Source organism: Saccopteryx leptura, chromosome 2, assembly GCF_036850995.1.
Source record: "Saccopteryx leptura isolate mSacLep1 chromosome 2, mSacLep1_pri_phased_curated, whole genome shotgun sequence".
NCBI lineage: Eukaryota > Metazoa > Chordata > Mammalia > Chiroptera > Emballonuridae > Saccopteryx > Saccopteryx leptura.
Genome location: NC_089504.1, coordinates 240,893,675 through 240,910,807, shown reverse-complemented (window position 1 = coordinate 240,910,807; position 17,133 = coordinate 240,893,675). Strand labels below are relative to the sequence as shown.

At 34.4% G+C, this 17,133-nt stretch overlaps 1 protein-coding gene across 2 annotated transcripts in view; it reads right to left on the bottom strand.

The window, feature by feature from the left end:
• Positions 1 to 17,133, bottom strand: part of MED13L (mediator complex subunit 13L) — a 277,236-nt gene that overhangs the window by 128,878 nt on the left and 131,225 nt on the right. For both annotated transcript variants that reach the window (XM_066370827.1, XM_066370828.1), the window contains exon 3: positions 5,569 to 5,653. In XM_066370827.1, the coding sequence (XP_066226924.1) occupies positions 5,569 to 5,653 (85 nt within the window). The remainder of the gene's footprint in view (positions 1 to 5,568; positions 5,654 to 17,133) is intronic.

The following is a 17,133-nucleotide window of genomic DNA, read 5'->3' as shown; positions in this document are numbered from 1 at the left end:
GTGTTCCCTAAAGATGAAAAGACTTCCTTGGGGGGGGGGGGGGATCTTCCTTTGGGAAGCTGTGCTCACATAACCAGAAGTATGATATATAAGGAAAGAATAGGTAACCACATAAAAAGGATAGTACAGAATGAGATTCCAGAATCACCTGGGTAATTCTGATTTTTAATATTGTACCCAACTCCAAAAGTAGTGTATCATACTTCTGTCAGCTGATACTAACAGCAGTTAACCGTTTATTGAGTTCTTATAACAAGAAAGCACTGTGCTGAGAAAAACAATCCTTCACCACTTTATAACAAAGAATAGGACCCCGTGAGCTTGAGTCACTCTCTCAAATCACATAGTTACATACTTGGTTGAGCCAAGACCCAAAATATCTCCTGTCTCTCTGAAGGCAGTGAAAAATTGGACTTCCAGAAATGTACAGCCCTGTACAGATATATAAAGTTAAAGTCAGATATATTACTTTTCCATGACATCTTGATGGAAATGCTCTTGAATAAGCAGCACTGGGGTGTTTTTTAATGGTAGATGACATTGGCTAGATGTATACAATACAGTCTACACAAATACTGAAGAGCTAGAAGAGAAATGAGTAAGTGAATGATAAAATATTTAAAGTCATATTACCCTAGAATTTAAAATATTCTATGCAGCATCAATGTAGTATTTCTACCAACAAATAATAAGAAATTATCTTATTCTATGTGAAGTTCACAATGTTACTTCAATTTCTGTAGTGAAATTATTTTAATAAACCAATGCTGCGACTCATGACTCTGTATCACACTAGCAACTACCACTTTTTGGAAGGAAGGTTGATTTATTTATATGACTACTGCTTAGATATAAGGGAGAACTTCTCAAGGTCATGCATGAAATTCCCTTTGTTTTTTGTTTTGTGTTTTGTTTTGTTTTTTAAGAGTGAGAGATAAAGAGAGGGGAGGAGTGGAAAGTATCAACTCATAGTAGCTGCTTCCTGTATGTGTCCTGTCCAGGCAAGCTCAGGGCTTCGAACTGGCGACCTCAGCTTTCCGGTCGGCATTTTACCCAACGAGCCACCACAGGTCAGGCTGGAATTCCCTTTGAATTAAAAAAATCCATATGCTTAAAAAAAAGAAAAAGCAGCAAAAGATAAATCACTTGTACAAGCTTTTAATATGCAAACTAAGAAAAAATGGTTCAGAAAGCACAAACACCATTCAAGTGATACATTCCTTTATAATCTTGTTTTAATAACCACAATCCTGATTTTCTATGCTAGAAACTCAAAGCATCAACACTGGGAATTCACATCGATCTTATCTGAATAGAAATGGAATGGCATTACAGAAATTTGCTGGAAATAAGAGAGTAATCTGTATTTCAATAAACTGAGGCTATATATACATAACTAAGTTACAGCAAATGACTTAAGCCAGTGATTCTCAAAGTGTGCACCAGCATGCACTGGTGCGCCCTAGAAGATTTCCAGGTGCACCCTATGGTATTCCAGAGAAATATGTACCTGTTGGGGACCAAAAAACCAACAGGGTTTTTGGAGTTTAGATTTTTGGGGACAGAGGTGTGGGGAATTGGCTGAATGCTGACAGTCTGCACAACCCCTCATCTCATTTGCCTGATTAGGTTTGCAAACGGCTGTTAAGCTGTAGAGCTGGATTGTTTACACTATCCTCCATGTTCCCAGGAAAGACTGGAGGCAAGTTTCTTCTATCCTTTGTTTGGTGTAACGTTAAGATGATATGTATGGTGAGGGTTTTGAATTGATGATGAAACGTAAGGAATTGTCTCTTGAAGCCTTTTGGATTTCTATAAAAGAAGAATATATGGCAATATCTAAAAAAGCTTTGAACATTTTACTACAATTTTCAACATCCTATTTATGTGAATTAGGATTTTCTACCCTCAACACAAGAGTAAAAAGAGAGGAATTCTTCAATGTATTGACGAGGAAATGAGAGTTTGCCTTTCAAATATATGCCCAAACATTGAAGAAATCGCTAGGACACATCAGGTTCATGTTTCTCATAAACACAAGAATAAAAAAACAACATATCTGCACCGGGACCTGCCGAATTTACTAAATCTTACTAAGAATGTCTCTCTATATATAAAAAGATAACTTTTGTTGTTTTTTTATTTTATTAATCCCTCTTCTTTACGAATTCTAAAAAGCATAACAAAAAATGTAACATAAAAATGTTTTTTTAATGTCAGAATAAATTTAATTTTGTTGTATTTATTTCATTTAATTACCATAAAGGCATGTTTGGACTTGATATTTTTTTCTTTAATATTTGACAATTATTATAACATATTTCTCAGAAATTTGTATATAGTGTGCCTACAATTATCGTAGGATTTTAAATGCTCCCCGACTTCACAAAGTTTGAGAACCACTGACCTAAGCTATGAGAAGAACAAAAGGGCAAGCATGCATTAGCCAACCCACTTTCTATTGACACTGAATAAAGAGAGCTAAAAACAACCATTTAAAATGCTTCCCTGCCTCATGAGTAGGGTAATTTTCATTCACAGAACAGGGTTACTTAGTCATTTTAAAGGACAAAAGCATTATTACACTTCTTCAAAAAACATCTCAATGTATTCATTCTAATTGTAAGAGAAGAGCTGAATAACTGTATTATTATATTCTAAAATAAGCACTGTTTTGTTTCAAAATAAACTTTGATGAAATGATTCAAAGCAACATATGCAAAATAATAAATTTGTGGAGTAAAGGAATTAACAATTACTGAACATTAACCAAAGGTCCAGTATTATGAAACAAACATCATATACGTCTAACAAAAACTCAAGGGGCACAGTATCCTATACTTGATTCAAAGGCTAATTCTTAATTAACTAAGGCTTAGTGAGATTGGGATAACTGGCCCAACTAATAGATCCTGAAATCAAGCCAAGGTCTAACCCAAAGTTCTTTAGAACTACCTCAAGCTTTTATTGCAAAACATATTGCATTCGTCACAATTACCTTTCTTATAAAATAATTCGTCTTAACCTGAACTTTAGTTTTTATCACAATTTCGGAATTCATGAGGAGTACTGAGTAAATTAATTATTCGCATTTCTATTTTCTCCCAGTTTTTCTGCTCTTATAATTTCTCCCAGCAACAACAAAAAAAACATGCTAACATTTAAAATACAAAAAAGCTGATAAAAATACGATTCAACCACAAATTCATTAGTATTTTTCTGAAAAGAAATAATAAAAAGTAGCAGTGAACTACACATTTTTAAAAATATATGTACTTTGACCTGACCAGGCGGGGGCACAGTGAATAGAGCATTGAACTGGGATGCAGAGGACCCAGGTTCAAAACCCTGAGGTCGCTACTTGAGCATGGGCTCATTCAGCTTGAGCAAAGGGTCGCTGGCTTGATCATGGGATCATAGACATGACCCCATGGTTGCTGGCTTGAGCCCAAAGGTAGCTGGCTTGAGCCCAAGGTCACTGGGGCTTGAGCAAGGGGTCACTCGCTCTGCTGTAGCCTCCCAGTCAAGGCACATATGAGAAAGCAATCACTGAACAACTAAGGAGCTACAACAAAGAATTGATGCTTCTCATCTCTCTCCCTTCCTGTCCCTAACCGTCCGTCTCTGACTCTCTCTCTGTCTCAGTAAAAAAAAAAAAAAAAGTACTTTGTTCCACATACATTAAAAAAATTTATGTAAAAAGGATTGTGTTTAAAGATACATTAATTACTTTATAGATACAAGAGCTTGATCCTGACATAAGATTATGGAAACAGTATGATTTCCACATTTCCCTGAAAAGACTTTGTATGCACTTGGATTTTGTTCTGTTTTGCAGAAGGAGAGAGAATGATCAAATATTTGGAATATTTAAGAGTATTCAACTCTTAAATATCAATGTTTCTGAAAAGATATAACAGATGGCCCCTACATCTACTCCAAATCAAAAGTAGAATTGAAGTTCAGAATAAAAAATTTTGTGGAAAAAGTCTTTCTGAGTAACTTAATTGATGACAACTTATCAACTGTAGCTTAAGAATCCTATGCTTTGATACTATAGTGATATTACCCTATATAACAGCTTAGATAAGAACCTTAGTGATACTGGAATGTTCTTACAGCTTTGATCACATAGAATTACTACATATAAATGCAGAGAGAGAAGTGGAAAAGATTTTCCATAGAACAAACTCATTCTTTCACATCTATTTCTCCCTTAAAACACCATCCAGAGCCTGAACATACTGATATGCTGGGAAGTAACGAGTGCTCATACAATGATGAGGACAAGTCAAAAATCCGTAAGAGCCATAATGAGTGAGCTTCCCCTAGCCCAATCTGAAAGAACTTAAGCATCAAAATAAACAGTGGTAATTAATTATATAGTCCACTGAGTAACACAAAAACCCATTTTTCCACATTTGGACAGATATAAAGATTAAGGGAGAGAAATATGTAAATACATACATGCATACATGGGAGAAAATGCAAAGCTCTTCCTTAGAAAAGAATGCCAACTGATAAAAGTAGAAGGAACGGTGGCATCTGAAAATTAACATTACAGCCATAATAGTAATGACTGATTTAGACAATGACCACCAATAGAGGCCAAACCAAGTAAATCAAAATTTAATAGCACAATCTCATTGGATTTGGTCACAAATTACTTATTAATTATAAAGACAGAATTAACAAAGATCATAGTTAACAAGTACTTATTAATTTACAGTGGAGAAACATGGCAAAATATCACCTAATACAAATGATTAACAATGTTAATATCATTAAAAATGGGGTATTGAAAACATGGGCCTCTTACTATGTATGATGCACTGAGAACTTGTATAACGTCTGTGGTATTGCTAGCACAGACTATCACCTAATCTAATCATGAGGATACTATAGTACCTCATTCAATGGCCTGAAATCGTTGAAAATGTCATTGTCAAGGAAGAAAAAAAGAAAAGCTAAGGAACTCTTCTAGATTTAAAGAGGCATGTAGTAAACTAAATATAATGTATAATCGTAGATTGGATCTTGGGGGAATGGAGATTCAGCTATAAAGAACATTAACTGGGACAACTGATAACATCTGAACTGAACTACAGATTAAATAATGGCACTTTATCAATGTTAATTTTCCTAATTGTACTAAGGATATCCTTTGTTCTTAGGAAATGTACACCTAAATACTTAAGAGTTAAAAATAAGAACAATCGCAGAGATGCAAATGACTCTCAAGTGGTTCAGGGAATGATTAAAATAAATACACACACACACACACACACTCATTAGGGGTGGGAGGAACAAGTAATCACAATAATTATAAGGCAAACTGGGCAAACAAAAACTACCGATGAATCTGTGTAAAAGGATCTATGAAGTTCTTTGTGCTATTCCTGAAAATTCTCTAACTTTGAAATTATATCAACATTAAAAGTAGAAAGGTATATAATTTTATTTTTATAAAACTGTGTGGAAAAGCTTTTGAGAACTACAGGAAGCCCTGAGTATCTAGCATTATACTTGGGTTTCTCAAAACTACCTTGGTGTTGTTCCTTCTCTTACCTTTCTAACAGATTGTGGATCGCTTTGAAGAGCAGCGTCCGACATTCATAGGAAAGACCATTTTCCCAGAGTCCTTCTTCCACAACTGAAAAAAAAGAAATGAATCAGTAAGCAGGGCATCCAAATAAAAACAAACTTTAAAAACATTATTCTAAAGCAAAGTGAATGATTAAATGTAAATAAATTATCTCAGACTGAAACAGAGAAAGAAAGGAGTTCAAGTACTTAACCAAAGTCATAAAATACAAAATATAGAAGGAAATAATGAGTTTAGAAATATAGGCATGGCACACTCCCTCTCCCATAAAAGTCTTTCCTAACCTGCTTATTCCAAGTTTAAAATCCGAAATTCTCAAATCAGTCCTTCTACCTTACAGTGTCACAAAAATTAATTCTGTTAAAGTTCTATTTAAAAATATTTACACAGAATACTGAGGTTATCATATGTATTTTCACATGAATAATCAAAAGGAAAAATACCTAGTAACATCAGAATTACAAAAACATTTTTAAATGTTTCAAAGGCAGTACCTGATTAGAATTTAAGGACATGATTTTAGGGTGAATGTCAGGAAATTAAATCTTAATATAACATTAACTTATTTTCTAATTGGTAATTTCATTAATGTTTGACATTTGGAAAAATGCCATATTTGCCTTTGAAATATAACACTGAGCCACAAGTAACTCTAACACCAAGAGAATCCAATAAACTAACAATGCCCCTTGCATTCCTATCATTCTTTTCATAATTAAAAAGATATAAAACACTCTAGAGCAGTGGTCCCCAACCCCTAGGCAGTGGACCGGTACCCGGTCCGTGGGCCATTTGGTACTGATCTGCAGAGAAAGAATAAATAACTTACATTATTTCTGTTTTATTTATACTTAAGTCTGAACGATGTTTTATTTTTTTTTAAATAACCAGATTCCCTCTGTTACATCCATCTAAGACTCACTCTTGACACTTGTCTCGGTCACGTGATACATTTATCCATCCCACCCTAAAGGCCGGTCAGTGAAAATATTTTCTGACATTAAACCGGTCCGTGGCCCAAAAAAGGTTGGGGACCACTGCCCTACAGAAGATAGCTAATTTTCCTTTAAATTGTATTAGTTCAATTCAAGATAGCAAAAAATTGGAAGGATGGAAACATTTACAGAAAAAAAATTTCCTCTCTCTTTCACTTGTTATCTTGACAAAAAAGCATTCACCAGAGAAAACTGACAGAATTAAAACACATTAAATACACAATGCATTTTAATGTTTTTATCACATTAATTGACATCTCAAAATGCACCTCCATATATATTCTCCAAACAGTCAGAAATTGAAAGAAGTGTATTTACATTCATGGATTTGATTTATAGGACTTTTCTCAAATGATAAAACTGGATAAATATTTGTCTTCGTCTGTCAGATAACTATTTTCCTGCCTATGTAGCTCATCATGATTTACCAAATTTTATCAAAACAATCTACAGAAACATTCCATTTTATTTATAACTAGAGAAAAGAAAATACAATAAATAAGCAAACATTCCTGCTAGCAACAGACTACCTCAGTTCAAGACAAAGCATCAAAAAGTTATCTACATTTTCTAAAGGTGTCATGAATCTCTGTTCTCACACATAGAGCTTGTCCTGGGTGAGAAAGACAACTAACATTTCAATAAAAGAAATACCCCATATGAATTTGTTTTTCTTTCCTAATGTGCTTGTCAAATACATCATCAATTGTAAGACATATCATTATTTTATATATCACTGAGGGTGTGGGCTGGGAGGAAGCTGCCAATTAAATTATAACATGGTTTTTAACACTTCAAATTTTTAATTTTTATTTAAAGAGTTCCTTTAGATTTACTGAGATATATTTTCAATTATCGTTCATTGTATATACATAAAACAATTAATATATTCAAAGAGATTAGTTAAAATTCCTAATACTTCATCAATATTCAAAATCCAACTCTTAACTCAGTCACTGGGGTCAGTGTTTCTCTATATAGCTGCCTTATGCCATAAAAAGTGCTGGTGATACAGTGCTTATGAAATGAGTATCTGGCTCTTCTTTCCAAGATCTTCTTCCACGTTGCTAACACCTATTCTGCACATTTAAAACAAAAAAACTTTCATAATCAAAATTTTCAAACATTTTAAAATAGAGTAACGAGCCCCCCAAAATACTAAACCAAATTATCAACTCTATGTCATCTGCTTCAACCACACTGCTTTCTTTTTCCTTTCTTTCTGTTTTTGATAAAACTTTAGAGCAGATCCCATTTCTAAGTACTCTGATATATAGTGAATCGGAGTCTAAACAAGATCTATCAATTGCCTCTCAAGTTATATCTCTTAAGTCTCTTTAATCTACAATAGCTCATCTTCTTTTTTAAACATGTCATTAATTTACTAAAGAAACCAGATAAGCTGTCTTATAGAATATCTCCCCTTAATACCATTTTTTAATGTTGGTGATACTTTGACCTTAACAGGAGATATCAAATGAAGTGAATTCTCAAGACAGCAACCAGGATTCTTTATTTCTTCCCCAAATGGTCCTCAAATACTTTGTTAATGGAAATGTTGAAGCTGTCCAGTCAAACAATGTGAAATATTAAACAAATTCATTGATAGGTAAGGCCAATTACATCATAATTTTACAATACCACTATGATTTTATTCTGGTTTCAACAATTAAATATTTTTTTGTTTGAAAAAAATCTTAAAAGAGCAATTCCAAAAAAACCCTACACTCAACAGCATAATTAATGTTAAAAAACTGATTATTTCCCCCCTAACAGATCAAGAGCAAGGGAAACACAACTGCTTTCATCGCTCCTATTCCACTTACAGTGGAAGTCTCAGCCAATACACAATAAGGCAAGGGAAAAAAAACAGACATACTGACTAAAATGAAAGAAAAAAACTGTCTCTACTCACAGAAGATATGACCATCATAAAACCCTAGAGAAATAAGCTATTAAATTAAAACTTAGTTAGCTAGATCACAGAATACTAGTTCAACAGATACAAAACAATCATATTATATACTGGAATAAATTATTAAAAACTAAAAATTTTTAAGTACCGTTTACAACAGCATTAAAAACCATGAAATCTTACAAATTATGTGCAAAATGTATATGCTAAAAAGTATAATACTAAAAATAGAAATAAAAAAAAATAATTGCAGAGGTACATATTGATTGTGGATTAGGAAAATCATTATTGTTAAGATATCAATTATTCCCAATCTAGAGTCAACTGAACTGCACTCAAAATCTCTGCAGCATTTTTAATAGAAATAGACAAGTTGAATCTACATATTTATGTGAAAAAAGGCAAAGAAACCAGAATGGTGGTAACAATGTAAAAAAAAAATTTCAGGGGGTCCTCAGGTTGTAACACAGTTCTGTTCCTACAACAGTGACATAATCTGAATTTTGGTGTAAGTCAAAACACACCCTAGCCTAAGTGACTTACCTATAGTAACACAGTTGTAAAATCACAATTTAGACCATAAAAACACAACTAACCCACAGAAAAAGAAAAAGGACCTAAAATACTGTACTGTACACTGTACTGTGTATTCATCCACTATGCACTACCAAACTAATTCACCCACGTAGTCCATTATGTACGACGCTAACAGCGTAAACTGAAATGTTCACATATCAATTTTTTCAAGTTTTTATTGCAGTGAGCGGCGTAAACTCATAATGTTGTGTACCAAGACTGTCGTAACCCGAGGACCCCTCCCTGTACAGCTGACTTACCTAATTTTTAGATTTACTAAAAAACTAGAAAAGACAGTATGGTACAAGACAAAGGATATACAGATCAATAGAACAAAAGAGTCGAGAAATAGACTCATAAGTATATATAAGGTCAACCAATTTTCCACATAGGTGCAAAGACAATCCAGTTGGGGGTCTTTGCAATAAATGGTGCTAGAATTAGTAAATATCCCTATACAAAAAAAAGAGCCTCAACCCATCTCACACCATATAGAAATTTAACTTCTAATGGATCATAGAACAAAACGCTAAACCAGAAACTATTAAAATTTTGAAAATATAGGAAACTTTTTCTAAGCTTAAGTTAAGGAAAGATTTCTTAGATATGACACCAAAACATGATCTTATCCATAAGGAAAAAAAATTGTTAAATAGGGCTTCATCAAAATGACAAACTGCTCTTCAAAAAACATGAATTTATGTTAGGCTATGGAAAAGGCAAGCCAGTGATGGGAAATAAGCAGTTACAAATCATGTATCTGAAGAGTACTTGTATTCAGAATATGCTAATTTGATTTTTTTTTTAATCCTAAAAACTCAACCCTAAGAAAAAAAATTTTTTTAAATGGACCAGAGATCTGAACAGACACTTTTCCAAAGCTCTTGCTTAAGGAAACTATACTATAGCTTAAAAAATAGGCCCTGGCCGGTTGGCTCAGTGGTAGAGCATTGGTCCGACGTGTGGAAGTCCCCACATTCGATTCCCAGCCAGGGCACACAGGAGAAGCGCCCATCGACTTCTCCACCCTTCTTCTTCTCCTTCCTCTCTGTTTCTCCCCCTTCCGCAGCCAAGCTCCATCGGAGAAAAGTTGGCCTGGGCGCTGCGGATGGCTCCATGGCCTCTGTCTCAGGCTCTAGAAAGGCTCCTGCTACAATGAAGAGATACCCCAGATGGGCAGAGCATTACCTCCTGGTGGGCATGCTGGGTGGATCCCAGTTGGACGCATGCAGGAGTCTGTCTGACTGCCTCCTTGCTTCTAACTTCGGGAAAATACCCCAAAAAATTTAAAAAAAATAAAAGTAATAATAGAAAAATATGAATTACCCTAAAAGTCAACCAATAAAATTAAAAATGTAAATCAGTAGAGGTAATTAAAAAGTGGACTTTATTGAACATTTAAATTTCCTAAGTCTTAGATATTTTATAGTAAAGATTCAAGAAAAGTGAATAATTTACCAGAAGTCAACAAGAGTGATCGAAGATTAACCACTCTAATAAACATTATCAATTTAGGCTATGAATTTAAAGATATCACATTAATATGCTAACCATTTTAATTTACCGTCTATATTTGTGGAAAGAAACCTAAGTTGGACCATACTTTATTTCTTACCCACTTCATGCACAAAATTTCCAGAAATATATGAGTAATATATATTTCAATGAATCTTTAAAATTCCAAAATGAGTTGAAATCTAGAACATGTTTAGAATCTAATGAATTTGGCTAACATTTACTGGGTGAGAGTTCTTGGCTGTTATGCATCAAGCACCAGGATAGAAATTAGGAATGTTCTCAAAAAGCTAATAAAGTTTTTGCCTGCCACTCAAAACTTTTGTCAGTGGCAGGCAAAAACTACCTTGAATATTTTTTGGAACACATAAAAAGTCTTTTATTTCAAAATGATAATAAAATAACTTCTATTTTTTACGATTGGTTTTCTGTCCAGAAAATAATCTTTCTCATTTTCTGAGGTTTTATTCTATCTGCCAAGTTTTGAATCAAGCACAATAAATAAGCGGGGTTGGGGGAAATGTGGCACTCACTGTAGCCACTCAGCATCTGACTTCTTCCCATCATTGGGAATTGCCTACTTCATGAATTTTCTTTGGGATCAAAGATGATCATCCCTAGTGGGAGCTAAAACACTGATTCTCTCTTCTCTATACCCTCCTGCAATGTGGACAAACATGTACATCCTAAACTCCACTAAATTCTTCGGCATCCCCTCTCTGACTCTGGATCTAGTGACACAAAAGGGAGTAGAAGGAAAGATCTTTCTGTGGGTACCAGAAATAGAGGCTGAAAGATCAAGTTTGCTGCTGAAGTCTGATAGGTACCACAGCATCTAGAGCTTGATGGTTGGTTATAGCACTAGTTTCTCATCCAACCAATTTTGCAGCACTTACCTAAGAAGTGCCAAAGAGTTCTGTGAACACTCAATATTCTTTTATCCTACTCCTTTTCTTAGTTTGCAATGAAGAGTTCTGACCTTCACCGGCTTGAGCGTGGGATCATAGACATGACCCCATGGTCACTGGCTTGAGCCCAAAGATCGCTGGCTTGGCTGGAACCCCCCAGTCAAGACACACATAAGAAAGCAATCAATGAACAACTAAGGTGCGACAACTATGAGTTGGTGCTTCTCATCTCCCTTCCTGTCTGTCTCTCTCTTGCTCAGTCTCAAAAAAAAATGATTTACACAATTTATTTTAAACTCCGTTATATAAATGAGAAAACTAAGGCTTAAAAATCTTTTTTTTTAGCATGGACCCAAGGTCACTGGCTTGAGCAAGGGATTACTCAGTCTGCTGAAGGCCCGCGGTCAAGGCACATATGAGAAAGCAATCAAATGAACAACTAAGGTGTCGCAACGAAAAACTGATAATTGATGCTTCTCATCTCTCTCTGTTCCTGTCTGTCTGTCCCTATCTATCCCTCTCTCTGACTCTCTCTCTGTCCCTGTAAAAATATATATATAAATAAAAAAATAAATAAATAAATAAATCTCTTTTGGTGTGTGACAGAGACAGAGAGAGTCAGAGAGAGGGACAGACAGACAGGAAGGGAGAGAGATGAGAAATATCAGTTCTTTGTTGCAGCAACTTAGTTGTTCACCGATTGCTTTCTCATATGTGTCTTAACCAGGGGGCTATAGCAGAGTGAATGACCCCTTGCTCGAGCCAGTGACCTTGGACTGGTGAGCCTTGCTCAAACCAAATGAGCACGCACTCAAGCTGACGACCTCAGGGTCTCTAATCTGGGTCCTCCGCTTCCCAGACACTTTATTCACTGACCACCGCCTGGTCAGGCAGGCTTAAAAATCTTAAACGTGTCCAAGGTCACATAACTAAGTTCAAGAATCTAGAGTCAAACATAGCTACTACATTCAGCAGCTAACAGGATTAAATGTATTTTATTATCTACTTTTAAAAATAGTAAATATACAAATTCAAACCCAAGTTTTCTCATTCTAACACCCATGCTCTTTCCAGGAAACTATACTTCTCCATAGGGTTAGTGAAGTTAATCTTAACCTACCTCACCACCCTCTTTTACTCTCAGTACTGGCTGGAGAGGCAACTTTCAATACCAAAGTTAAATTATCCTTTGGATCCACCATTTGCACTTTACGTTAATGTTTTCTAAATAGCTGCAAGTAACCTTTTCAAAAGTTAAACAAAACTGAAATTGCTTCTGCAATCTATTTGGATAGCTCCCTGGTAAAGTCAGAGAAAATCACATAATAGCTTTTAAACTAATAATTTATCTGAGACACTCTCCTCCTGGGGTAGAATTGAAACCAACACTTCATTTGCTGGATATTGAGATTCTTCAGAAAGCATCTTTTGGGATGGGAGGGGGGTTGGGGAGTCCAGAAAGTAGTGTAGGTTAAGGTTCTGTAAATGACATAAGATGAACTTATTTCTTAATTCCCTATCTCCCTTCCAAGGTGGACTGAGAAGAAAAGCAACTGCCAAGAAGTTTATGAGGCCTGGGGAGCTGGGGCCTGTCTTTATGACACCGCACATCCCCAGGGTATAAGGTCTATTTTTTTTAAAGCCTTTCTAGTTCTTTTGATCTTTCAATTTTCAACTTAAATGCTTATTACTTCGGAATATAAAGCTGCAAGAAGACTATCTCTATAGACTATATTCATAAATCTAATTACATATAATAGATAATTTTTAAAATTTTTTGTTAACAGGCTCAGAAAAGAAAGCACCGGGACATCTAAGATGTGTGTACAATAAAGGAATGGCAAGAATCAACCAAAACAAAAAATTCCTAAAGTAAAGTATCCCCTGCTGTTAATGTGGTCTATGACAGTCACACTAAAAATGAAAAATGAAACTAAGTACCACCACGTTTGCCTATTTGCAAAGAATAACTATTCTGAGAATGAAAGTTATCTCACTTATATTATAAAAGCTATAATCAGAACATTTTTAAATTGCTGTTATTCAATCTTTTTAATATAGTAATCCTCATATCAAATATTTAAATTGCAAAAGTACCACAAAATTTGTTTGGCAGCAACAGTGTTTTAGAAAGGAAAATTTAAATAGCAGTTATGACTAACCAGTGCCCAAATTATTTTTCAGATTCCTCATAAATTGTAAAACAAAATTTTCAACTCTGCAAATCATGGCTCCTCACAGAATTAATAAGCTTCTCTGAAAGAAAAGCCATATTGAAGGTTCAGGAAAAGTCAATATGGCAAAATATCAAAGCAGCATATACTTCACTGATTTTGTGTTTCCCAGCAGAGATCTTGGAAAGATATCCCTTTCTAATTCCACACACGAAACTGACATACTTGACTTTAAGGGGAAAAATGGGAGGAAGAAGAATGGAATAGGGTAGGGAGGAGCATAAAGATTGTGAAACCTTCAAGAAATTCAAGCTCATCCTTTTAGAATTCAGGTCACCCTGCCTTACACAGTTTAAAAGTAGAATTACTTTCAAAGAATACATATTTCCTCTGAGCTATGATACATATTTCCTTTTAATGTATCATATTGCAGCAACAGCTGAAATGAAGGTCTAGACATCAAAAACACTTCGTACTCCCACCTACTGCTTTTTTTACCTCAGGCATCAAAACTAATGAAACCTATTATCCAGAACATTGAGTTCAGTAACTACATTGGCCGTTCCAAATATTGGAGGGGGAGGGGCACTTTCAAGGATGGCACTCCTCATTCAGCCATTAAAATTACTGAAAATCAAATTTTGCTCCCAACTCCAGAAATACAAATAGGTTAAAACAAAGTGCACGCATGAAACAAGATTATTTCCCAGTTAGATTACAGTGATAAACTGCTAAAGACAGAGGAGCTCTGACACCAATCTGCCCCACTGCCTTTTTCATCTTTATCTGCAATATATAAAGCAGACTAGTTTTTAAAATATGCTTTAAACTATTAAGTGAACTACCTAAGAATTGTACTACAAAGACATTATAAGAAAACATTTCTCAACTTTATTATTTTTAATTTTATCAATCTAATTTTACTGGTGGCATCAAATCAAATACTTTAAAGATAAATATATAGAGAATTTTAAGTATCTGCTTTTTAAAAATTGACTTACAAAAAATTGAGTAACAAAGTAGAATAATGCTACATTAATTCTGAAATATAACATTATATCCATAAAAAATCCAATTACGTACAACACTGTTGATTGATCACTGCTATGTCAACATTGATTGGTTTTTAAAATCTATATTTTAAGTCATTAATAACTAAATGGACTTATTACTTATATCAAATTCAACCACTTAAGAGCTCTGGCTTCCTTGAATAGCTTGTGGGTGTAGCATATTTGGTATCACTTAACAAATCTATGTTGAAAATGGATTTTAACTTTCTCAATGTCAATTCATCAAATGAGAATTAGGAATAAAAGATGTATATCAAAATGCTCCGTTTGTTTTGACCTATTTCCAATTTTAAATGATTATGAACATTAGTAATACTGATCAGACAGCAGAGTTGTGATTCAAATCTTAACAGTATGTCTTACTAAGGAATTTGACAGCATGAGTTCTCTGCCAGTTACAGGATAACCAGAATTTTAATGACAGTTTCCACACAGTACTGTAGCAGTTGAGACATGACCCAAGTTAGCATTTCAATGGATTGCAAGACTCCATGCAAAGTCACTAAACTTTAAATGAAGGAGACCATAAAACTGAATTTCTAGATAAACTGAACAAGACCTTCAAAAGACAAGTGCTACAGAAAAGTCAGTATACAATGTTACTCTAATAGCTACATAGTGAAAAAGAAAACTTGTACAATGCCTGTTACTGACTACTAAGAACAAAATTTGACCTCATTTGCTACTCCTTTTAAAGATTTTAAAATAATCATTACTTGTTTACCTTTTAAAGCTATTAATATGTTTTTAATTTCATTACAGAATAAGTATAAACAAAGGCCTAGCAGAACAGCCATCAAAATTAACAGTTTCTGCAGTTGCTGGAACAATTACTTTTCTTTACCCCTGTGTATTTTCCAGATTTTCTTCAATGAACATGAATTTCCTTTATAAGCATTCATCATATTTTAGATGTTTTAAATCTATTAAATAAGGCTACACTGTTACTTATTAAACAGCTACATGTTTTAAAAAAGCAACATGCTCAGAAATTACAAGAAAGAAAGATCATTATTAGGACAGGAATCACAGGATAAAATTCAATTTGCAGAAAGAAAACCAGACGTAGTTCAGTTACAACAGTTATATTTATATCCATCAATGCTACAAAATAAACATTTTATAAACTTCCTCTAAGACAATGACTTTCATCAGGATGACTCAACTATTGATTTCAACACTGACACAACTGAGCGGTAAAAATTAAAAATATTTCCTTCCACTCTTCAGACATAACCTGATTTGAAATATACAAACATGGCACATGAGTGTGCGCGTGCGTGCACACACACACACACACACACACACACACACGACTCTGATTGCTACTAAAATTCTGACAGGGCAAGTCCCCAAATTGCCTCTTACAACTAAAGTTCAAACAGTTGTCAGTCACTGCGATCACAGTGAATAATCCTTGCAGCTGTAACTGTTTGAAATGCAGCTGTCTTGTTGGTATTCTCTCCCCAGTCCCACTCATCCAGCATTTCTGTTCTTGCTACAATAATCTTAAAGAGCATTTTACAGGAGGCTTAGCCCTGGCTGAGGGCACTCTATGGCGTGACCGAGAGAACATGGAAACACGATTCATTAGACACGCCTGGAGTGACAACAATGGTGCCGCTTCTTGCTGCCTTTCATTTCATACATCAGTCTGAGACTAATGCATTCTCGTTACACAACAAGCACATTTACAGACAGGAAAAAAAGTGTAATCACCTTTGATTAAGAGACAGCATATTTTTCCTACATGAGCCGCCAGCTATACTGACACAGTAATTATTTTTTTAACTGCAGGTTAAAATAGCAAATGTAGCAAAAATAACATTTTAGAGAGAGAGAGAGAGAGAGAGAGAGAGAAAGACTACTATGAAGACACAAAGGTTTTTCTGGACCAGGCTCAGTGCCATATTCTTGAGACCTAATGGGTACCTTGGCCCATTAAGCTAGACAAATAGACCAGACCCTTATTAAAGAATCTCACTCTATATATCCAGTTCTTTGGAGGTAAAAATTACAGAATGTTTATGTCATTTTAACTGTAATTTTTAAAGACCTATCTTCTTTCTTTTTTTCTTTTTTTGTGCCACAGGACTACAAAATTATAACCCCTTTCTCCTTTTTCATTATCTATACTTTCACTACAAAATAAATTGTGCTCTCCACTTTTTGTTATCTAGCTTTATTACAAAATAATTTGTTTCCCTTTACATAAAATATTAGACCAAAACAGAACACTTGCTGCCTATTTTAAATAAGAGTTAAAAATATAATTCCGATTAAAACAGAAATGTAAAATAATTATTTTATATCAATCACTGCATCTGGCAAAGGTTCAAATTTATAAATATAAAAGCCCTAACTTAAACTTG